The sequence below is a fragment of the Dreissena polymorpha genome, chromosome 3 (genome assembly GCF_020536995.1).
Source record: "Dreissena polymorpha isolate Duluth1 chromosome 3, UMN_Dpol_1.0, whole genome shotgun sequence".
NCBI lineage: Eukaryota > Metazoa > Mollusca > Bivalvia > Myida > Dreissenidae > Dreissena > Dreissena polymorpha.
In genome coordinates, this window is record NC_068357.1 from 1,687,440 (window position 1) to 1,714,278 (window position 26,839).

At 33.8% G+C, this 26,839-nt stretch overlaps 1 protein-coding gene across 5 annotated transcripts in view; it reads left to right on the top strand.

Moving 5' to 3' along the window:
* The window catches only part of LOC127872725 (optineurin-like), a 78,209-nt gene that overhangs the window by 25,346 nt on the left and 26,024 nt on the right, over positions 1–26,839 (top strand). For all 5 annotated transcript variants that reach the window (XM_052416085.1, XM_052416086.1, XM_052416089.1 and 2 more), the window contains 3 exons: positions 424–609; positions 2,211–2,389; positions 4,134–4,257. In XM_052416085.1, coding sequence (XP_052272045.1) covers positions 424–609; positions 2,211–2,389; positions 4,134–4,257 — 489 coding nt within the window. The remainder of the gene's footprint in view (positions 1–423; positions 610–2,210; positions 2,390–4,133; positions 4,258–26,839) is intronic.

Below are 26,839 nucleotides of genomic sequence, written 5' to 3' on the forward strand. Positions count from 1 at the left end.
TTAGTGCCAAAGGACAACCAGCCCAAAAATGCAGTCCCTGGTACGAGTTTAGTCTAAACAAGGTTATATATATAGCACTCATACCACAGAAGTGACATGTTTCATAGCCCCATTGTATACATTTGTGTCTTGTTCTGAGATAACTGGGCTTAATTTATGTGCGTAAAGTGTTGTCCCAGATTAGCCTGTGCACTCCGCACAGGCTTATCAGGGACGATACTTTCCACTTTAATGGTATTTTTAGTTTCAAGGATGTCCCTCCCTACTGAAAATCAAGTTGAGGCGGAAAGTGTCATCCCTGATTAGCCTGTGCGGACTGCACAGGCAAATCTGGGACGACACTTTATGGACATGCATAATGACCAGCTTTCTCAGAACAAGACGCATTAGAATGTTCATGCCATGACAAATTTTGCATTTAAGGGAAACAAAATTCAGGCAATGAAAGCGTTCACATTCGAGCAGCAGCAAAAGAAGCTTAAGGAGACAAAGGATGCCAAAGAAGAGGAATGGAGGCACAAGAAGAGTCAAGTGTTCTTTTGTGGGCAGACAGCAGTTTCCAAACTGAGAGAGGCATTCGAAACATTGTACAGCTCCCTAAATCTTCACGTACGCCTTACTCTTCTGAGAGAGATTTATTTTATAAATTATTATGATAAACCCATTTATGCCTAGTGGACTCTCCCATCCTTCTAAATTGGATCATTTTTATCCAAAATAAGGGATGTCTAGTATACCTATTTCTATATTTAGAATATTTCGTACAGAAATTCATTTAAGCAAACAGTGCAGATCCTGATGAGACGCCGCATGACTGGCAGATGACCCCTATTGTTTTTTGGAGGGTGGAATTTTTAGCTGAAATAGGGTAAACAAGTATACTTTTTTCATGGGGGAAGCCGCTGATATTTGGCGGTAAAAAGTGCAAAACGTGGGCCCTGGCGGTGTCTCATCAGGGTCTGGGCTGTTTGCTTAAAGAAATTTCTGTAAGACATATTCTAAATATAGAAATAAAATTATTCTAGACATCCCTAATTTTGGAAATAAATTGATCCAATTTTGAAGGATGGGAGAGTCCACTTGGCATAAATGGGTGAACCATGTTATTCTAACCAATTAATGCCTTAAGCATCTAGAAAAAAGGCCTTGGCAAACAGCGTAGACTCAGATAAGATGCCGCATGATGTGGCGTCTCATCAGGGTCTGGGCTGTTTGCTTAAAGGAATTTCTGTAAAAAATATTCTAAATAAAGAAATAAATATTCAAGACATCCCTAATTTTGGAAATGAATTGATCCAATTTAGATGGATGGGAGAGTCCACTAGGCATAAATGGGTTAACCACAAATTACTGCCATGCGGAGACTCATTACCTTGTGTATCACCCAACTCATTACCTCAAAGGTCAAGGTCAAACTTAAAGGTCAAAAGTCAAACTTGTCCATTAACATCTTGATTTTTACTTCAGTTTTTTTTAATCAAACAGTGGTACATTGTATTGGCTTGTTTCTTCATTATGCACTTAAAAATGTATCATGGAATTTTATGAATGTACAACATTCACATGTGCAAGCATTTTTCCTTAATTTACAGTTACGCGGCGTGGGGTGGGGGAATAATTTTTGTCACTATGTGACAAATTATTGTAAAATTTGCGGGCAAGATCTTTACAAAAATCCTTAAATCCATATAATCAATCGAAACATAAAATCTATAATGATTTGTCATAATTTTAAATTTCATAAGGTTGCCATTGGTCAGTGGAAATAGTGTCCCCCTAGAGACCATGTGAGCCTTGCTCTGAGACAACTGGGCTTAATGCATGTGCATAAAGTGTCATCCCAGATTAGCCTGTGCAGTCCGCACAGGCTAATCAGGGAGGACTCTTTCTGCCTAAACTTGATTTTCGGTAAGGAGGGACTTCCTTGAAACTAAAAAACTATAAAAGCGGAAAGTGTCGTCCCTGATAAGCCTGTGCAGACTGCACAGGCTAATCTGGGATGACACTTGACGCATATGCATTAAGCCCAGTTTTCTCAGAACAAGGCTCATGTGATCACAGGTTCAATGCCCAATTGAGGGATGGTTCTTTAGATCTCTCAAAATATACCAGTTACTTGTTCTACTTAAGAATCTGACTCGAGTGCATTTCAATACTTGGCAATGCAGTTAAGCTAAAATAAAAAGTTGAAACTTAATGTAATGTTTCAGCACGACGAGTATGAAGCGATCTATCGCTCATTCAAGATCACCCAGCAGCGCAATCTTCTACGCAAGGAGATTCTCATGGGGCGGATACCAGTCAGTGCCCTGCGCGAGTTTGACCGCGCGCAGAAGAAGAAAATTTATGAATCTTACGGACCGGATAGCTTAATGGCAGCTTATTTCAAGTGAGTTCAAACTTGCAGTCTTTATAATGACTGTTTAAATCTGTTAGTCACAATAATTGTAAATCTACAATCTTTGTGAAAATGTTTGTACTTAGCAATGAAAAATTAAGTCACACTTTGTTAATCATTAAAACTGGCAAATGTTGTTACCCGTATTCTGGTTTGCAAACATGTGGCTAGATATTTAAAAAATGTCCCTTCTATCATGGACACCATAGTATTTCAGTGGTTTTGTCTCATAATACTGTAAACGTATAGAAATTCGTTGGTATGAAATTTTTCGTGGTTTAATAAAAAACAACTTATTCGTTGACACGTTATTTCGTGGATTTCAAATTTTCGGGGAAGATTGACAAGCATAATAATTAATCTTTTCTTAAAACAGCCAGAGTAATAACGAAGAATAATCTGCTAATCTTTGTTGACAGCAAGGCTTAAGGTAAATGTGCACTGAAGCATGAAAGTGTTGCCGATAATTGTTGACAAGAGCGAATAAGCGGCGATCTTGTGGGTCCCCGCTCGCTAATTGCTATCAATGTTGTTTTGACAATATTTGCAATTCTCTGCTCAATCAATCCCCTAGTAGTAACAATTGAGTAGTAAGGTCCGCAAAATACATGTGTGAAAACCGTTATGTCTCTTTTAACTTTTATTGGCACTATTTGACATATGTGATAAATCTACAAACTGTTAATTTGACGACGTCACGTAAAAGAGAACAATCGTTGATGTACAGTTTAAATTCCGTGCTTTATTTAAAGTAACATTACTACTCAAAATCAACGAAAATTGCGTACAATTGTTCGTAAAATAAACTTAACCAATTAAAAATCAGTGTTCCTTATGGCAATTGCCAAAATTTCAAAGCCAGATGTGGTCTGGTAAAATAGATGTTTGTAGATACAAAATGCTAGTTTTTATTATTGTTTTGCATTATCTATTCATACGACACATGAACACTACCTTGGTGTTCGTGTGTCGTATGAAAAGATATATTCGCGGGAATTTATTGTGGCCACAAATAAATAAAAACGAGCATTTTGTATCTACAAAAATCTATGTAATCATACCACATCTATTTTGGCTATTGCTACAATGAACACTGATTATTAAGGTGTTAACTTTATTTTACGAAATACTTAACGAAATTTTCGTTGATTTTGAGCGTTATAGAGACTTTAAAAAGTATTATTAACCAAACACTTGTCAAGAAAACAACATATTGTATTACCTAGCATATCTCAATCAAATATCTCAGATAACTGAAAACAACAGAGAATGTCGGAAATGACAAACGGAAAGAACCGATTACGGATTAACAACGTAAAAATAATCGTTGGTACTTGAATTCGTGGTTCAGTGGAATAACGAAATCCACGAAAATTCGTACCACACGAAATTTAATGGCTTTACAGTACAAGACATATGGCATTTACCAATAGGTTTTCATTCCGTGGATCTTATTTATTGGGACACCAAAGTTTCCTGTAATTATAATTATTCTAATTTATTTGACATTTGCATTTTATTTTTGAAATCATAATATTTGTTGTATCTTTACATATAACTACATCAAACATATCGAAATTGGTATATTAGAATGGTATCTCATAATTTTCGTACATACATTTACTTTTGGGAATATTTGTGTGTTTCTAAATTTGTGAACACAAAAGAAAAAAGACCCAAAAGCCCAAACAGAGTTATTACGGTATGCATAATCAAGACATTTTGGTGTTTTCAGTATCAGCTATGGCACCGAAATCAAAGACACTTTTGCTGGAAACAGACAGATGATACTGAGCGGTGAAGTAAGACGGAAAGGCTCGAACCATGCTGAACATTCGGGTAGCGCTTCAGATGAGGAGGTATGTTGCTGGAGTTTGCCTCGGTTTCTTTTTGTACAATGTTTGCTTGTTGCAGGTTAACCTCTGTGTTTTAATCTGTGATTTTAGATTAAATTATTAAGATGGTTGCTAGAGTGTATAACACAATTCTAACATGTTTGATTTTGTTTCAGTGTTCTCAGATGGTTTATTGAATGCAATACATTTTTCTAAGGTGTCTGTTTTATTGAATTATACTGTTCATAAATCATTGTTTGGTTGCATTGCATTATTCTCAGATGTTTTTTGAATGCATTTCATGGTTCTGAGATGGTTGAATGCTTGAATTGCATTATGCTGATATAGTCATATGATTGCATAACATTTTAATGAAATGGTTGTTCGATTGCATTTTATTGTTCCAAAATGGTTGTATGCAAAGATTACATCGTTCTGAGATGGTTGTATTACTGCATTACTATGTTCTAAGACTGTTGTATGATTAATCATTCCATTACATTTTTCTAAGAGGGTTGTAAAACATTGTTCTGAGATGGTTGTATGATTGCATTGCATTGTTCTCAGACAGTTGCATGCTTTCTTGAAATTGTTCTAATGTGACTTTAGGCTTGCATTGTATTATTCCAAGATGGTTGTTGCCTGCATCACATTGTTTTGAGATTGTTGTTGACTTGCACTACATTGTTCTGAGATTGTTGTTGACTTGCACTACATTGTTCTGAGATTGTTGTTGACTTGCACTACATTGCTCTGAGATTGATGTATGAATGCATTACATTGTTCAGAGATAAATTGCCTGCATTACATTGTTCTGAGATGGTTGTTTGCCTGCATTACATTGTTCTGAGATGCTTGCATGAATGCATTACATTGTTCTGAGATAAATTGCCTGCATCACATTGTTCTGATATGGTTGTTTGCCTGCATAACATTGTTCTGAGATGGTTGTTTGCCTGCATCACATTGTTCTGAGATGGTTGTTCCCCTGCATCACATTGTTCTGAGATTGTTGCATGAATACATTAGAATGTTCTGACTTCATTGAATAATTGCATTACATAGTTCTAAGATGGTTATATGCTTGCATTACATAGTTTAAAGATGGTTGTATGCTTGCATTACATTGTTCTAAGATGGTTGTATGCTTGCATTACATTTTTCTAAGATGGTTGTTTGATTGCATTAAATTATTCTCAGAAGTTGTACGCTTGCATTGCACTGTTCTACAATGATGGTTGAATGATTGCATTACATTGTTCTAAGAAGGTTGTATGCTTGCATTTCATTGTTTTAAGATGGTTGTTGGCTTGCATTACATTGCTCTAAGATGGTTGTATGCTTGCATTACATTTTCTAAGATTTTTGAATGCTTGCATTACATTGTTGTATGATGCTTGCATGACTGCATTGTTTACACAACTTGCCCCATGCTTGCTCAGTTGGTAAAGTGCTTGGTCGTCCCAGATACATATGTTGTCTGATGATAATTTTTTTACTGCCCTTTTTGAATGGAAATAATTTTAATTCTACATTGATTGAAGGATTGCCTTTACAATTAAAAATGACTTCCATTTCCAGCATGATGTTATTTTGAAGAAATAATTTTAAATGCAGTTTTTGATGAGTTCAAACATAAACGTGTTGAGTTTTTTTTTTCCTTTTGAAAACTATTTAAAAGATTTTTGTGTTAATAAATATAAGGTACTGAATACTTAGGGGTCAGAAAATGTGTTGTAAGAAAGTTGCTTTAAAAGGAAACAGGAGTGCATCACATGAGAACAATTGTGAAAGTACACTGGGTATTGAGTAAATTGTAAAACTCTGACAATGTTTGTATTTGTACCATGTTGCAGCCCTTAAAAGTATCTGATTGGTTGGTAATTTATTGACAGCTATCTTGCTATTTCATTGAATCCCCAGTATTTTAAAGAATTCACAACTTAATTCTTACTGCCGGCGCTGTGTTCACAAAACAGTTTTTACAATGGATTTTGCTTGTCATTGAAAATGGATTTCCTTTGAAGTTGATAGGCAAAAATGTAAATCGATGTCAGTTAAAATCGATTTTTGATTGCAAAATAGTTTTGTGAACACGGAGCCTAGTTTGCCTATTGCAAGCACCGCAACTGTCCAAGAAAAAGAACTTAACTGTCACTATTGTTTTAAATTATCAACAGACCTTTTTTAAATATTAAAAATTAGTGGATGGGTAAAAGCATAATGGTATTGATCGATTAAATGACAAAACTTGGATGTGTTTTCTGAATAAAAACTTGACGTGACTATGTTAAAATCTTTTTAAAACAGTGTTGTACTGTAAATATGTCATAAAAATTTAGTGCAGTTTCATGACTGTTTTTAATCAGCTTTTATTATCATTAGTTGATTGTTGATAATACTTTTATTTGATCACTGAATGTCTATTTTGCTGAACTGAATACAAAACACACCCACACAATTAAATCATTTATGCCTAAGCGTCTAGAAACAAGGCCTTGGTGCGGCGTCTCATCTGGGTCTGCGCTGTTTGCTTAAATGAATTTCTGTAAGAAATATTCTAAATATAGAAATAAATATACTAGACACCCCTTATTTTGGAAATAACTTGATCCAATTTAGAAGGATGGGAGAGTCCACTAGGCATAAATGGGTTAAATCATGTTTGTAACTAATTTTACGCTTCGGACCATGATAACCAACAGCCATTACTGATTTAATATTTGGAAATAATTATAAGTAAATTGCAATAATTATTTTATGATACCTATTTTGATATAAGCATTTTGCCAGATATTCAATTAATTAGTTTGAATGGAATTTTAAAATGTAATACCACTACTATACTGTATAATTAAATGGGCATATTTAAGTGCTGTTTTATGCATGTCACTGTAAATGCTAATTGTTTGAAATTGAATACTGAATTCCAAAAGCTATTGACAGACAAATTCAGCTGATTCCATTGGTGATAATGATACTGATCAATTTGTTAATATGCATTTTAATACCTCACCTTATCTAAACAAATAATCCTTGCTCTGTGAAAAGGGGGTTTAATGCATGTGCATAAAGTGTTGTCCCAGGTAAGCATGTACAGTCCACACAGGCTAAATTTTAGTAATCAGGGACGACATTTTCCACTTTTATGACATTTTTCGTTACAAGAAAGTCTCTTCGTTGCGAAAATCCTGCACAGGCTAATCTGGGACAACACTTTACGCACATGCATTAAACCCCCTGTTCACAGAGCATGCCCTTAATATCTTTGATCCACACTGCTCAATATTCACCAAAGAGATTTTTACTTCTCAGTTTCTCTTTTTGGGGAAAATTGTGACATTTTAATTTGGTTGTGCAATACAGTTTACTGCAACGTTAATATCGGTTTTTGTTCTAATTTTTTAATTTAAGCAGAAAAATTTCATATAATTGCTTTGACCAGATTTAATATTAAGATTGGGATTCAGAGGAAGGTCGTTAAGCCAATGAAAGCTTCAAATATGGGAACATGGGGTAATTGGGTTAAGGGCATTAACTCCAGTCAGCATTGAAAAACATTTATAAAAATTTGAAAATTAAAATCATTCGTGAATACCTCTATCTTGGGATTGCATATTGGGCCAGTGAGATTCTTCTTTAAACAAACAATCGAAAATACCTTTTTTAGAGTTTAATTTTACTACTAATAATGACGTTCACAAGTTTTACAATTCTAAATACAATGAAAAAACAACTAAATTTAAACCCATTCTTTGAAATCATATAGTAAAACTTTCATTTAAAATGAAAATATCTCTTTGACCAATACAAACCAGGTGCAATATTTGACTGGTTCTAAGAATAGTACTTGGAGTTTGTTACGTCACCAGCAAAAATAGCAAGTTTGACTGATTGATAAAATCTGTTTTATTTTGAAGTTCAATAATCATTCAAAGTATTAAAAAGATAAACCAGTCTGTACTTTTTTTAAAATTTCCTAGTTTCTTTTCATGTTGAACTAAAACACTTTTTTACATATTGTTTTTTTGTCGGACTTACGGTCCGACAGTTTCAAGAATAATACTGGACCTCAGCACATTTTATCAGAAATGTCTGAGATCTGACGTCTTTCGCATGGGTTGATGATTATTATAATTGAGTTCATCAAGAGTTCTTGAGAATGTTTCTAGGGTAGGGATCAAACCCCAAGACCTTAACCCATTAATGCCTCTTTGACTCTCCCATCCTTCTAAATTGGATCAATTTATTTCCAAAATTAGGGATGACTAGTATGTTTATTTCTATATTAAGAATATTTCTTACAGAAATTCCTTTAAGCAAACAGCGCAGACCCTGATGAGAGGCCGCATCATGCAGCGTCTCATCTGGGTCTACGCTGTTTGCCAAGGCCTTTTTTCTAGATGCTAGGCATAAATGGATTAACCGTCATGGCAGCCACCACATTCACTACAATGTTGTGACTTTGTATTAAATAACAATCTTCAAGATTTAAGGCAAAATATTCTACTATCTCAATAAATCAGTAGACGAATAACAATTGCTCTGTTTTTCAGTTTGTACAAGATTGCTTGTCTGATAATTTTAATTAAATGTTTTGGATTATCAAACCAGTTGCCTATATAAACAACTTACCATTATAACCGCATAAGTGTTCAAACTCATTCTTTGACAGTCAAATAACTGAAGTTATAAGGCCAAGATTTAAAAAATGGTTTGCCATCCTCTACCCAGGGTTGCTGATAATGGGTTGGAATGAAGGCATATTATGTTTTTATGGCAAACAAAATGGCATTTTCAGGTTTTCCCATTTTCTAAGGTATGTCTTTGATATACACATGACAATATATTTCTATATGGCAGTTTTGTAAGCGATTTCTTAGCCAGTACAGTTAAAGGGGCCTTTTCAGAGATTTTGGCATGTTTTGAAGTTTGTCATTAAATGCTTTATATTGATAAATGTAAACATTGGATCTAAAAAGCTCCAGATAAACATCAAGAATAAAACAAAAGATTGGCAAGCAATATGGTTCCCTACTGGTGAAACTCAAGCATTTTCAGATTTTTATGCCCCCAGAACATAGGTTCTGAGGGCATATTAAAATCGCAATGTCAGTCAGTCAGTCAGTTAGTCCGTCCGGATTAGTTTCCGCTCAATAAGTCAAGCAATTGTCTCCAGATCTTTACCAAACTTCATCAAAATGTGTAAGGCAATAACATCTAGGTCAAGTTTAATATCGGCCAAATTGACCAACACACTCCTGAGTTATGGCCCTTGATTCATCATAAAATTTGTTTTTTTCTCGTTTCCGCTCAATAACTCGAGCAATTGTCATCAGATCTTCACCAAACTTCATAACAATGTGTAAAGCAATAACCCCAAGGTCAAGTTCGATAATCAGCCAAATTGACCCAGACACTCCTGAGTTACAACCCTTGAATCATCGAAAAAAAATGTTTTTTTTCTTGTTTCCGCTAAATAACTCAAGCAAATGTCAAAGGATCTTTGCCATACTTCATGATAATGTGTAAGGTCATAAGATCTAGGTCAAGTTGGATAATTGGCCAAATTGACCCAAACACTCCTTAGTTAAGGCCCTTGAATCATAAAAAAATGAGTTTTTTCTCGTTTCTGCTCAATAACTCCATTAATTGTCATTTGATCTTCACCTTACTTTATAAAAATGTGTTAGGCAATAAAATCTAGGTTAAGATTAATAATCAGCCAAATTTACCTAGGCACTTCTGAGTTACGGCCCTTGAATCATCAAAAAATTGCATTACCGCTCGAAACATGCTCATAACTTCTATGTCGCTTCAGATTTAACCATCATATTTGGTAAGCATGTGTATATGGACAAGTCCTTTCCATACGCATATAAAATTTACCCCTTTGACCTTGACCTTGAACTAAGGTTCCGCGTTTAGGTTTCGAAATCTGTGTTTAGGTTTCAAAAAGCGTTTTGGGGGCATATGTCTTCTGATGGAGACAGCTCTTGTTATATTTTTTGTGTGTATATATTTGTTGCCATAGCAACTAGAATTCTTGACGTAGGAACAACATGAAATGACGTGCATAATCTCCATATTGCCATCTATCCATGTTTCATGAAAAAATATGAAGAACTTTTAAAGCTATCGCAGGATCAAGAAAAGTGTGACAGACTGACTGACTGACAGAGTGCAAACCATACTCCCCTCAGGTTTCACCGGTAGGGGACAATAATAAAAAAGATAAAAAAGTAACCTTCAGCAGGGCTTGAACCACTGAGCCTCGGAGTCCTGGATTAAATCTACGACTTAGACCACTCAGCCATCCGTCCTCATACAATGCAGGATGTATTTTATACATTATATAAGCAACCCTCGTAGTTTCACAAAATATAACAACAACAACAGAACTCTCCAAATTATTCAATCATTTCACGTTGCAACGCTTTATAATTTCCAGGATTTTTAATCGTCAAAAGATGCATATAATGGCTATTTTAGAGCATGGTAAATGTTCATTGTAACTGTTTCCTCACAAATATTATACCTTCAACGAAAATTTTCAAATCTGAAACAACTTTTTTCAATTTTGTCAATTTACCCAAACGTGAAAAGGCCTTTTTAAATTATAAACCCTCAATCGAGGCTATATAATATATATTCTTTGCCTCACTCACCAAAATCTGTATCAAAATTACTAATGAGTATATCATTCCTTTGTAGATTATCAGCATTTGTTATTAAGTTCAATAAATATCATTCAGCAAGGTAACAGGTCTTTTATCATGGCAGGCTTGTATTTCAAGATTTAACCCTTCTTATGGAGTGGTGTAGCAATCATTCATGGGTTTTTTAATGACACTCTAGTTTGTGTTGAAGATTTTATATGACAGTATCGTTTGCCTCAGCCTACAAACAGATTGTTGTAGCGATTATTATTGATCAACGCTTATCAAAAAGACTGTCGTCTATTTAACAGAGGAATTAATATGGTTATTTGATATTCAGATGCAGTGTGTTTATGCTGTCTTAAAGTGGATGGTGTTTTAATACCTTTTTAAGTTGTAAAAGGGTGTTTCTGACTTTTAGACAATTATATGTGTGGAATATGAATTATTTCTTGGTTATAGAAATCTTGAAAGGTACTTTTTGAATTATTATCTATATAACTGCAGTATTATTTACTTTCTGAAACTAGTGTTGATGTAATAAATGTTATTGATAGTATATACATATAGTATCATTTATACTTAAGTACTGTTCTTCATTTGAACTTCAGCATGTGAACATGATTTTTACTGGCTGTTTTCCTTATTTATTATTGGATACAGAATGGTATTGGATACAGAATGGTATTGGATACAGAATGGTATACAGGATCCAAAGTTGGGTCTTCCTCTGGGAAAATGGGGCTTAATGCATGTGCACAAATGTAATGCCAGATTTGTCTGTGCAGTGAGCACAGGCTTATAGGAAACAACATCTTCTGCCTTAACTGGATTTTCACTGAGAAAAGACTTACTTTAAACTAAAAATACCATAAAAGCAGTAAGAGTCATTCTTGATAATCCTGTTCAGACTGCACAGGCTAATCTAGGATGACATTTTACACACATGCATTAAGCCCCATTTTCCCAGACCAAGGCAATGTGATATCCTAAAAAATAATAATTTTATGACGTTTTGCGCAAAGGTGAATATAAATTTACCATTATTATTTTTTATGTGAGCAATAATGCATGTTACTGGTGTCCCATATATCTACAAAATGGGAAAAAAGTGATAATATAAATGGCATGATGTATTATCAATAATATACTGGAACAAATTTATTTAACAATTTGAAATATTATGAAGTTTAATCAATTGTGAAGTGAAAAAATGTGTCTGGTTACTGTATACTGCATACTTTCATAGACCTAGAAGTTTGCTTCTTACCCCAGAGAATATTATACAATCGAACTGGGATGAAATAAAGCGCAATAAAACAAAATGGCAGGATACTTCCGATAAGGCTGCTAGTTACGTCTGATTTCCTTAGAAATTTTTTTCAAAAATAAGATGTGATTAAACAAAAACTGCATGGAACAAAAGATGTGATTTTACAATAATTTTATTTTGCATACTTTCGTCAAATAACCAAATTGCAAATCTGTTGCAATTAATATTGCTTGCAATTGTGACTTTTCACATCTTTTGAGTATTATTTCACACCTGACCCTGCCCTGCGTTGGTTGGAGTTTGAAAGCAATAGCTTATTTTCATAAAAAGGGGAAAAACAAAAAAAACACTTAATAAACTTTACTTCAACTTATACAATGTCATTATAGGGCACTGTTTAATAAGCAGTTAATAATAATTATAGTAATAGAATTAATGTATGAAGATTGGAAGCTATAGCTTTTGAAAATTACTCATACTATTCATCACAAAAATTACTTTGTCAACAAGTAGTGGAAGAATGACGCCATTGTATTCTGTAAATTATAACGACTTTGCACTTTGTTTGTCCATACTAAAATTCCATCATAATTTGGTGTGAACATCAGTGTTTTGAAGGTCATTGATGTATCCAATGTCTAAAAAATTGGTGTTTATGCAAATTTGTCTTAATTTTCATAAAAATTCATACTCGATGAAATGCAGTAAAATGCAATTAAATTTGTAAACAAAAACTTGTGAACAATATTTCATAACACCAGAGTAATATTATGTTTTGTGTTTTTCAATACTTCAAATTAGAAATACGCCAAAGTTTAAAAGATGTTACATTACAAATAATTTCATATTTTCCTTAACTATTCGTTGTATTAAGTTTCGAATGTACAAAGAATTTAAAGCTGATAATTATTTGAACTGTAAAACAAATAAAAAATGCTTTCTGTACATTCTTTGAAGGGTTGTGCAATTTGGGAATTGAATAGTGAATCACTATAAATGATAGTTTAACAGTTGTTTGATTCACATTAATAACAATCTTCATACAAAATAATTAAATAGGAAAAATAGGTGTATCTATTTAATAGCAAGAAAGCTTTTATCCAGTGTAGAATGTTGATAACGCGCCACACTCAGTTAATTGAGGTTATGGAACAACTTAATGCTGTAATTATTTATTTGTAAAAAGGCTTTATTTGGAAGATTTCTTGTTAGATAAAGAACAAAAATGAATTTAAAATGTTTTTAAAAATCTGAAACCTTGCATACAAATGCCTGTATTGTAAGGTAATACAACCTAAGATTTTCAAAAATATACCGGTATAGAGAGAGATGTATTTCAGCATAGGTAACACATGATGGTTCACAGCAAACAAATAATACAAGTGTTCCAATTAAGATACATTTAACAAATATTAATAAACTTAAATTACACCAAATAATGTGCATTAAGAGTTCATAAGTAAATTTTGAAGATGAAAAACTAATTATGGAAAGACATATGACATTCTTAATTATACCAAGGAGTACACATGAAAGATTGAGCCCTTATTTTACTTCTGGTCAAATATATTAGCCCCTGGCCATTTAACCTTTAACCACATAGATACATATTGTGCCGTATCGAAGTCCCATAGAAAGTTACATTTAATTAAATACCTTTCTTACTAGATTCAAGTTGTAAAGGCTTCATTTTCAACCCTTAGATAATGATGAGCAAAAACAGCATAAAACCTGAACAGACTGCAAGTTTCACATGGCTGTTCTGGTTTTTATGCTGTTAGCACATAGCCATTTTCGATTTGCTTCTGAGTGGAAAAGGGTTAACCCCTGTCACTCTATGGCCACATTCTCACCTCGATCCAGCAACATCCAAGAAACATACTAAATGCTTACCGGTTTTATCCTAATAAACGCGCCCGGGCGTGATGCAAATCACAAAGAGGGCGCGTTTATTTTCCCCTCCTTTAGGTATAATATGAGCCAACACCTAAAATGTGTTAACCGGTATTTGCAAAAAGTTCTGAGTTTATTGAGCAATCGTAAACATATCACAAATAGTTTTATAAGAATACTACACCCTATTATCATGCGAAATGAAAGGGCCATTGTCGATATGACCGTAGTAAGAACTGTAACAGTACGCGTGGCCGAGATATGAACAGTGTTAATTAGTGAAGGTTTATGGTTACGGTAGCTTCGGCCCAGTGTAACGCATATTGAACAACATGGGTAGATCCGTGTTTTAAATGCACGGTGTCAAAAAAAAACAACTTGACATTTAAAACTGAAAACACCAATACAATAATCAAATCACCTGCATGTTGGAGTTTAATTTTTACATTGATCTGTTCCAAATATATATGTTATTATTATTGAAGTTTTATTTCTTTAAGGTTCTTGCCAATTACCTTGTTGATATAAAAATGTCTGTCAATAAAATGCAATTACTTTACCCCTTAGCAGCAGAGAAATGGGGGGCAGCATAATAACTTTGATCACTCCTTCATTTTATTATACAATAGGGGCGCGTTTATTAGGGTGGGAGCGTTTATTAGGATAAAGACGGTAGGCGAGGGGTTAATCACCTGACAAACAAGATGGAGACGTCCATTCCGAGACAGGGATTTTTCACCGTTTCATACCTTTTATTAATTGTAAAAATTCTGCTCACTTTTCTGCCATATGGGCCTGAAAGTGATAAGGCTTAAGTGTTTATACTGTATTAATATTGGCTCTATTACTCAACTTAACTCGCTGATAAATTTCTTAGCGGGATGACCTACTTACTTTAATATGAATTAAACCCTAATCACTATCTTACTGATATTCCTAGAAAGTGAGCGTCATTTAAAAATTAAACAAAAGTCATAAAAGTTGTAAAACAGCGGAAAATATACCTTTCTCGGCAAAGATGTCGTCATCTTGAATATCACTTGATTCCCCTCTTGTTAGATGAGAGCAGTGCAATCAGAAGGATTACAGTAGCCAATCACAATGACATTGTCAGTATTAGGAATATTTACAACATTTGGAACGCCAAGCGACGGAGCGCAATCATTTGTCATGCTCACAACAAATGCTCTGCGTGAAGATAATTCAGATATTACTTTATAGATTCATTTTCGTATTAATGTCTTATTGATCATATTCTTTCAAAGGTTTTGTGTGCCAGTTTCAGTATTTCGTAGTTTTCAGCCCTAGATAGTTAGTTACATCAATATGTTTGATTTATTTTTTAATTTTCACATACTTAAATAAAATGCTCCCACATTTTAGTACGGATAAGAGGTCTTTAATCTCTCGATGCCAAGTGGCTATCAATGGAACGTAATCATTTACGCTTTAAAAATGAGTTGCACTTAAATCGTAGCCTATTTTCCAATTCAAATGGGTAGGCCCAATAGGCATCATATTCCTTCAATTATTGCTTTTATGGTTCACATATAAATGAAATGTTGATTTTACGTACATCAGATTAAACATTTGTTTGCAGGCATTATAATGAATTGGAAGAAATATCAGTGCAAGTTTGTTCGTCCATTGCACAGATATAATCCAGTAATGGTATTGGTCCTGTGAAAGAGACAACAGTTTTTTTACCATCAAATCATGTTGATAGAAGAAATTTGAATAATTTAATCTGCAATTTTAAATGACCTCATATCGTACTATGGTGCATATGGTTGATATTGGTTTGTAAAAAAGAGGTATTTATACAAGGACATTTATTTGGATTTAATAATTTACCTTATTTGGATTTAAAGGGACCTGTACACGTTTTGGTAAATTGACAATATTACAAAAAATGTTTCAGATTCGCAAGTTTTCATTGTAGTTGATATTGGTGTGGAAACGGTAATACTGAACATTTACCAATGATGCTCTAAAATATCCATTATATGCATCTTTTGATGATTAAAAACCTGAAAATGATAAAGCATTGCTACGTGAAACAATTAAATAAAACTGGGGAGTTCTCATGTTGTCATTACATTTTGTGCCAATACAAGGATTGCTAATAAAATATATAATACATCATTTTTTGAATGAGCACGGATGGCTGAGTGGTGTAAGCGTTAGACTTTTACTCCAGGGATCATTGGTTAGAGCTCAGTTGAGGGTTACTTTTTTTCTTTCTTTAATTCAATTCAACATTTTTACTGGAGCTTTTTAGATCCAATGTTTACATTTATCAATATGGCATTTAATGACAATTTGAATACACTGCCAAAATCTGTGAAAAGTTCATTTTAACTGATATGTTAATGAAAAAACTTTGTTTTATTTGCCAAAAAGAATTTTAACTGTTAATTATTCACAAGCCCGATGTGAAAACACACTTGAAATTATGTGTTATTCATAAACAATGAAGTAAAATAGACAGAACTTTCATTTGTTTGTAATGCATAATCCATTTCCAAAATTGTATCTTTGAACAATTGCTGTATGGGAAAATAAGATTAACGGTACCCTTTATTTTGATGCATTTGTAGACCCATATAAAGTTACATTTTAATTACTTTAGACTTTTCTTACTAAATTCACGTTTTAAAGGCTTCATTTCCAACCCTTAGTTACTGATGAGCAGCAAACAGCATAAAACCTGAACAGACTGCAAGTAGACTTGCAAAAGCCATTTTCATTTGACTTCTTTTTGGGAAAAGGGTAAAGGGTCGAGCTTTATAGAAATCAGTCTTGTGCGTTACTTCATTCTGGCCTCGATTTAACTTGGAATAAATAGGAAGGAGTAAGGGACATTATATCACGGCCGTTAATCACGCGCGCCACCTCTTTTTTGCGATGCATTAATAAATGAGCCAATGCTACTTCCGAGGTGGCGCTAATGACCGGATGTTTTGAAATTTTACGGATAATTGTACAAGGTGAGTATGTTTTATATGTTTTTTCAACATAATTCACATTATTTAAAAAATCGGGCAATGTAGTGCGATTCAGCGAAGATTTATTCATCCAAAAATGTACTGAAACATACAAACACAACTCATTTAGAAACGTGAGGACTTTTATAAGTTTTGACATGATTGGGGTTTTGAAATCAAATCGATGTCTTTGCCTATGCTACGAGCAAATTTCCATCCGATTAACTAGCTAACGACATCAAACGACTGCGTCTAACATATACTAGTTGCTACATGCACAAATGCATTGGCGTTTTGTAGATATAATATATTTTATTGCAATTTTCCAATAGAGGTGGAGCAAATGCAAAGGAGGTGGCGCTAATGCACGATATGATTTAACAGTCGTATGATGTTGTCACGAAAGTTGTTCATATATTCACTTACACGTTAAATCATTTTGAACAATTGCTTTTCTATTACACCGACGTTGTTTAGAGCTCGATTGATTCTCATAAAATAATGACGCTTTTTTATATTTCAGCACGGGCATGAATAAAGGAACTAAACAATAAGATATGAATGCAAATAGTGTAACAAGTAATACACCACAAACAGCAGACTGAATTTCCACGTCAAAAACGGTAATGTGATTGGTATGCAGCCGTCGGTTTAGTTCCGTGTACAACTTAAAAGAACACCAAGTGCACCAGACATATGTACACGCGGGTAAATGTGTGAAACGATTTTCAACGAAGAGGGATTTGGGTAATCATTGTCGTCAGTTTCACGGCAGGGAGAAAACTAAAATGTGAACTTTGCCATGCAGAATTCGGCTATATCCGAAACCTAAAACGCTACGAACAGCATTGCGGTCAGGGTCAAAAGAAATTGCATACATGTGATTTTTGTCAAAAAATGTATAGATCCAAACGAGCCCTATATATGCACACCAGAGTTAAACACTTGGGGAACATTTGCATTTGCCAGATTTGCGGGAAAAGTTTGAGAAGGAATACTCACTTTCTCGGCACTTGAAAAATGTGCACAAGGATTAACTTTTTAATAGGAGCAATTTGCCAGGGTTGTTGATTTGTTTATTCATGTTATGTGTTTTTGCCCTAAGTAGGGAATTATTTTCCACAGTGACGGTGATTGCATCAAGCTGTAATTACAGCTGTATATTTTATACAAGAGTCAGAGAAGCATCTTTATATTTTGATATTTTCTTGCATATCATTATATTGCTTTGATAAGTTCGTGTCCCTTCAGTTCTTGATTATGTAAAGATCTTAACATCCCGTTATATATGTTTGCTCATTCATATCGCTGAACTGAATTAAAAACGTAGTTTATTTACTTGATAAATGTAAAAATATGTTAATTGAAACAAGTCCTCATCGTTACCACTTTTATTTACGATATCAAATTGTTGCTAGGCAGAGACATGTAACTCAATATTGTTTTCGTTACTGAAATAAAGTATAAACATACTTTTCTGCATATTAACAATCCAAATCCGTTTTCAGCAGCCCATTTTTATATTGGAGACTAAAGAATAAACTGAGGCGGAAAAAATGTAAGGCGTTTACTATGAAGTATTTGATTACAATACGACGCGTTTTGTTTTCAAACTGCAGAGACAAAACAGTTTATAGCACAATACTTAATATTTAGTTTAAGTATTTGAATGTTTTGGTGAATACGGGCCTGTGTAGTAAAACCTTGCGAGATGTAATTGTTTTGTTAGAACGTGCGGTTTGCCCAGAAGTAGTGCATTGGGCTACAAATTCGAGGATCGGTGGTTCGCATACCGGCCCGGAAACGTAACTTGTGGTGGTTGGTCATGCAATTAATTCTTCATTTATTCTATCCCGGATATAAGTTGGGCAGTTGTTCGTCACGGCATTAGTAAGCGCACTGGTAAACCCAGGAAAAGAGTGCGTATGATAACTGACGCTCGATAAGTCATTTCCGGCTCAGGTACTACATTAAAGTACCCCTTGTAACTTAAGTATACTACAAATGACTTGGAGTACGGAAAATATACTAAAAAGTAGCCCAGGGTATCCCGGTGCCTGTAAGCGTATTTTCCGTTCCCGGTGTACAAATTAGTATACTTAAAGCGAGATTATACGATTTTTTATATGTGTTAAATTGTAATATATTGATAAAATATAAAACAATAACACAAAATAGGCAAGAAAAATTATATATTGAAGAAGATTTTATAAAATGCAGCAAAGACAAATTAGCGCCCCGAGCCGATTGTGACGAAGATATTTCGTACATATTTTCCTACAATAACCGAAGCAGTCGTCTTTTTAGTTAGTGTTCGTGTGTCGTATGAAAAGATATCGTTGCAGGAATTTAAAATTAACCGCTAAACTAAATTAAGATTAAAATCGTACATGCATGATTTACATGCTGGCGAATTCGACTGTACAGCCTTTTTCGATTTCAGAATTAAATATCTGGCTTATTTCGCATTTTTCGACACTTGTTCTTCTTAACTATTATTTTAATTTAATATATTTAAAAATATGTTTAATAAGTTTTTACACATTTTATTTTAATTAATATATATTTGACAAAATCGTATAATCTCGCTTTAAGAGTACCCGCGGTACTTTTAAATAGTCGCTGGGCCAACAACAACCAATCGAGACAACCGCATTGGTGATTGGCAGCTCAGTAACTACTTAAAGAGTATCCCATTTATACAAGTATACAACAGAGTATCCGGAGTACCGAAAATAAACTAAAAGCTACCCCGGAATATGACAGTATCCGGGATCCATTGTAATATACTCAAGACTACCAGGGGTAATTTAAGTAGTACCTGAGCCGTCAACGACCAAAGAAAAACCAAACTGACTGTCGTTATAAATCTGTATTACTTTTTAAAACGGCAAAAACCTACAAAAAGAACACAAAACAACAATAAACGAAACAGTTTTAGCACGACCTTCAAATGTGTACAGCTGACAAAATTATTAAATATATTATATGCAGCTTAAAGTTCTTTAAAAATGCTGCAGTGAACAACAGTTTTCTATTTGATGAATCATGCGCGACATACAATGCTCATAACACGTATTTCAGTTATAACTCTTCATTTGCTCAGCACTTATGCATTGCTGTCAAAGTCACGATCAACAACATGATATACATGCATGCCAATACGTTTAGAAGGCAACATGTTTGCCACGTGTATCCGTATTGTGCTCGCATGGGTTGCTCACCCCTCACAATGCTTAGGGTTTAGTCTTATAAACGTATGACCATGCGTTTACTGAAATAACCAATATCTTGTCTAAGCATATAGCTTTCATGAGATTTGTACCTAAATGAGTTTTGTATAAGCCGGTGCTCACGTCGCAATTTAATTCAACGCCAAGTGGATTAAACTGTGATAACATACTTTTACATGTACTTGGACATGCACAGTCTATTTTTGACGAACTTGGATGTAGCCCCCACAACAAGAGCTTTCCCAACCAGAAAAACTTCATTGTTGTGTCATTATAGCGCAGGGTTCTTACGTCTTCACAGTCAAACCAATTGACAACATCTACAGTTGAAATGCAACATTGTCTAACGGAAATCGTCCAATTGATACTAAATTTAAAAACGACACCATTTACCCATCGACACATTCCTCAAGGAGGATCTTCATAGCGTCGTTAAATAATGTGTACGTAGTGTCATCTGCCGTGAATTCCTTACACGTATTATCTCTTTCAATGACCGATATGCTACCCATTTCAGAGGTTACATCACCTTCCGCCAAAGACGTCATTAAAAGCGAGTTTCCAAAGCCGTTTTTGAGAAAATGTACGTCTCATCTAATGAAGAATTAGTATTTTCTTTTCAAAAACTGTCATATCTTTCCTGACATTAAGTCTAATTTTCTTGATTGCTTTACCTTTGGAACAAAACTGGGAACCGCGTTGTCGTACGATTGGTGACACCAATCTTGCTCTTTAATTTAGCTAAGAGTTGAAAATGGTAATACTTCTGTTATGTGTTGTCTTACATTGAGTACTCGTGAACATGCGTTTCATACCCGGGTTTCTTTCAGATGTTCTTTGTTGAAATTCAGGCAGTTTTCTCTTTTTACCAAGACTTTATCTTTTCTGTGAGGCAAGGACCAAGCTTTCCGTTTCCTTCTCTTAAAAACTCCCACCTGCAAAAAGAGGAAAATATTTATCACCAGTGACACAATAAATGATATATCGAACATTCTAACTTAGCGTTATATACTAATGCAGATCGAACATATGCAACGAGCATTGGTAAGTAGTTTTAAATATTTACCAAATACACGTTTCTTTCTTTAAACCATTCATGAAATTAGAAATAATAAAATAACAACAGTGAATGAAAAAACATCAGATACGAACACGAACATATTTACTTGGCCTGTAAGTTGCTTTTATTTTACGAACATTTACTTTCAGTCCTAGAACAATAATACACAGAAACTGTGACATAAAATAGGTCACTTTAAAATGGCTGAAAATGTGCATTGGCGCCACCTCCTGTCCTGAGCGCCACCTCCTTGGCATTGGCGCCATCTCTTTTTGAAAATTGCAAAATTATGTAATAGATCGGCAAGAAGCCAGTGTGTTTGTGCATGCAACAAATTGTACATGTTCACAGCAATTGTTTGATGCCATTAGAGATTTCTTTGGATAGACATTTGCTCGTTACACAGGCAAAATACATCGATTTTCTTTTAAAACGTCACCATGCAACAACTTACAAAGGTCCTCACATTTCCAAATGGGTTGTGATTGTATGTTTCTGAACATTTGTGGATGAATAAATCTTCGCTGAATCGCACTACATTGTCCGATTTTTTAAATAATGTGAAATATGTTGAAAAAACATATAAAACCTACTCACTTTGTACAATTATCCGTAAATTTTCAAAACATCCGGCAATTAGCGCCACCTCGGAAGTAGCATTGGCTCATTTATTAATGCATCGCGAAAAAGAGGTGGCGCGCGTGATTAACGGCCGTGTATATGACAGTGTTTCAATCAAGGACCAAGTCCCAGTTCAAGGCCACAGTTCAAGGTTTAAGGTAAAAAACTTAGTTATTTATGTTCACATGTACATGAATATAAAACATGACTTGGATTCAAAAAAAATAGTGAAAAGGGGGCTTAATGCATGTGCGTATTTAAAGTGTTGTCCCAGATTAGCCTGGGCAGTCTGCACAGGCTAATTAGGTCAACACTTTTTGCCTTAACTTGATTTTGCTTAGAAGAGACTGTCTTAAAAGAAAAATATAATAAAAGCGGAAAGTGTCATCCCTGATAAACCTGTGCGGATTGCACTGGCTAATCTGGGACGACACTTTACGCACATGCATTAAACCCTCTTTTTACAAAGTGCTGCCCAGTTTCATAAGGTTAAAAGCCAACTAAGATGAAGAGGCAAAGTCGTGAGAACCATTAGTCATTCTTATGGTTAGGTCTGGGTCATTATTGAATTTAAAAAGTAAAATAAGGGAAATCAAAAGTTATTGTCCAATAATTACTTGAAAATGACACAAAAACTTGTGTTGAAGGATGTATCTTTTTGACAATTGCACTATTGTTTGTAATGTGCATTAATGACAGTATGTGAAACCAATATTATCTGTTCAAAATTAAAGTGTTCATTGATTTTCATGAGTCCGCTTAACCATGTCAAATGGTCAACAAACGTTTACATCCAAAGTCTTAAATCAGAAGGTAAACTATTTTTCAGATCCAGCAAATTTAGGATCCAACATGTCATGCAGAACAAATCCAAGAAAATTGATATTATCAAAATCAAATGAATCCACATTGCTCTCTATAAATTATAATTTTTAGGCACTTAATACACAGATATATCTAACCCTTGTGCTTCTATAGCTAAGCAAGTAAGACTTTCGTGTCCAAGGTGAAGGTTTGAGATCGGACAAGTCATCCTCACAGAATATTTATATTTGACCAGATGCTTTAGAAATAGAAGTTCAGTCGTTTAAAATGTTGTAAGTCAGTTCATAACCCTAACACCCATTAGATTATTACGTATCTTGACACATGTGTAGTCCCTTAGAAAGTTCAATTTAATTAAAAACATTTTTTCCTAGATTCAATTTTAAAAGGCTTCATTTCCGACCCTAAGATACTGATGAACAGCAAACAGCATAAAACCTGAACAGACTGCAAGTAACTTACAGGCTGTTATGGTTTTATGCTGTGTGCACATAGCTGTTTTCACTTTGCTTCTGAGTGGGAAAGGGTTCAATATATGAAAACCTGTCAATTTGTGCCGGTGAATATTAGGGTAATAATCATTATATGTTGCATATTGCAATTTTAATGATTTCCATTTTTAGTTTGTATAGTTATTGTAAATATTTTTTTAATAACATGAAACCGCACAAGTCTTTTCAAATTCTTTAGATCAGTTATCTGTATTTTGCTGTAATAATTATCTCCAAGGGAGTTGTTGATCATGTAATAATAAAGTTTATGAAATGAAGCCAAGGGGTACTTTGGAATTCTTGAGCAAACATCGAACTGTCATTTCCTTCCATTACCTGACACATTGTAATCTTCCAGTGAAACCATGGCATGAGAACGAATAATGTGAAAATTCCTTTTATGAGACTTTGATTCCCTGTAAGGTTGGTTGTTTGAAAAGAGTGTGACAAAATACTTGATAAATGGGTTGTTTAATGTCCAAACGGTTGTACAAATTGCTTTTATAATGAAGGTTTATCAATGCTGCGAAATCGTTTTATGTCAATTCTAATGTCCTGGTGTTTTGTTGTCATTTAAAATAATCACAATGTAAATTATATGGAGGATACCGGTATACATCGCTGTCTCTTGCAAGAATTAAGTTTACAGATTTAGAATTGTTCTACTGATGACTAGATAATAAAGAAACGTGAATATTTTACTTTGAGTCTGTGTTGGTTTTGTTGGTTTTTACATACAAAAATGCTTCAACCATATTTTTTCAAATAATCCCTTTTATTTCTATGAGTAGTTCACTTTGAAAAACAAATGAATACATTCTATTTCATTTGAAATTTAATTTAATCACCCGCATATTTTTAAGGCTTTGTGAAGATTTGCAAATGTTGTACCTCTCTTGAAAGTTTAAATGAAAACACTATCTGAAGATCCCTTAAGATTTAAGGTTTCTTTGAAAGTGTAAAAAAAAGGTTTTAAAATAGTTCATAGGGGACCTAAAACTTTATGAAGATATTTTGTTAGAACATTTTTTGCATAAATGTAGTGACATCCAGAATTGTTTTATTGTTGATTTTGGATTTTTATGAAGCTCCTCAAGTGTTTGAATTGCTTAATTGACCAACGTCCATAATCTCTGCCTATTTGTTTGTTGATTATTATGGATCGTTGACTTATGACCGGATTTTCCTTATCTCCCATTGAGGTCCCCGTTAAGTGATAATAAAGTTAATAAATATAAATTGCTCCCTCAGAAAGTTGTTGTTTAATCAAATTTTGGAACATTAAATTTGCATATCAACAGTAGAGTTTGTCACTACAGAAATGTTAAATGCTTGATTTTTTTATTTTTTTGGTATCATATCTTTCACACTTCTTAGTTATGTTGTACATAATATCATTCCTACAAATTCAAATTAAAAATAATTGCACAAAAAAGAATAAAAGGGAAGCTGGATTTATACAATAAATATATTTATTGATTACTCCCTACTAATTAAACAAACTATTTTGTAAGCAAACTACAATGATATGCCTGAATATTATGAGCGAACTTGATACTTTTCTTATAGATAATAAAAGAATAATAAAACACCATATACAACCACAACAGTTTTCTTGGAACGTCCCATATTGTTTAAACAGAAATAGGCTGATAAATATAATTGTGATATTAATAATTTTTCAGATCGCTCGTAATGATACTGATATTTATAATTGAGATATTAATCATTTTCCAATCTCTTAATAGAGACTGATATTTATAATTTCAATACTAAATCTTTTTCCAATCTTTCCCAGGTGAAGGAATATTATCGCAACACACAAACACTCACTACATTTATTATTTTAAAGGTGCACTCAAAATTCCCAACAGGGGGGGGGGGGGGGGGGGTGTTTGCGTTTTTCATCCTTTGAGTGAATAAAACGAAAATCATTGTACATTTATACTATGTCACCCTGTCAAATTGGTTATCGGGTGTTGAGCACTAACAAATACAGCCTGATATTCAATATTGATATGGACAACACAGATATTGGCTATTGATAGGGCATTTATGAACTTTTTGTTAACTCTGCGTTGACATTTCAACTCTGTGGGAAGCTGTCAGTCGTACCTATTCAGTCATTCTTCTCATCTTGTAGGATTTTATGTGAATTTCGCTCCGTAACAGTGACTTAGCTTTAAGTTATCTGTTATTAAAGAAGTCCCGATAACAGTAACAGATTCTGCTTGCTTTATTGTTTGAATATTTTGTGGTATTTTGTGCATTATTTCAATAATTAAAAATAATTTATGTACAACATATCGGATTTAATAATGAAGATGATGATGATGATGATGATGATGATGATGATGATGATGATGATGATGATGATGATGATGATGAAGATGAAGATGATGATGATGATGATGATGATGATGATGATGATGATGATGATGATGATGATGATGATGATGATGATGATAATGATGATGATGATGATGATGATGATGATGATGATGATGATGATGAAGATGATGGTGATGATGATGATCATGATGATTATGGTAATGATTATGACGATAACTTAAATATGACAGAAAAAAAGCATGCCACATAATATAACCACTTAGAATATCTGAGATAACATAATAAAAAAGCAAGGACAGTTTATGAGACACTTGTTGCATTGTGCCAGTATCTTTCACTGCACTGATTCCTTTGCCCACGTCTTAATGATTTATCAAGTATTCTGTAAGCTTTTTGCTGCATAATTGCAGTTTAATTTATTTGCATCAAGATTAACATAGCATTTTGTGCCCTGATTTGATTTGTTGAAGTTTGCATTTGCTTAGGATGTATCGTTTTAAAGCACCTTCGTAAATATCGAGTTTACTCTTTAAATATTGACTTATGAAATTGGGCCCTGCTTTAGATACAACTTGAAATGTTCCTACAATAATTTGTCATAGTTTGATACTAGTGAGCAAGCAATATGCCAGGAGCAATAAAGTTTTATGAATGATTTACTAAATGGAGAGTATTGATATATTAAACACTTGTGGTCTTGGAATATATATAAATTGTGAAATGTGAAGTGTGAATAAATTATTGTACTTGATGGTCTTTTAGTGATTTTGATATATAAAAAATGTTTGATTCCTTTGTCAATGATTAGTCACTCAGAAAGCTATAGTAAGTTTGAAAGCGGTTATATTCATGATTTATGTTCATTTAAGCAAATGAAAAACATGCAACTAGAGTGATACAAACTGGTACAAAAGAAAGTTACTAAGAACTGTCTGATAAAAAAGTCTACCATGAATAACATTATAAATAATTGTATAATCATAATGTTGATAGATAATAATAATAATGATATATTCACACTATATATGCACAAATTCTGTGCACAATTTTATTTGCACCTTAGAGTATAAGCAACATTAATGTTATATTCAGAGTAATTTATGTACATGTACTTACAGGACGTTATATATATATGTGTCGTGTTCTGAGAAAACTGGGCTTAATTCATGTGCGTAAAGTGTCGTCCCAGATTAGCCTGTGCAGTTCACACAG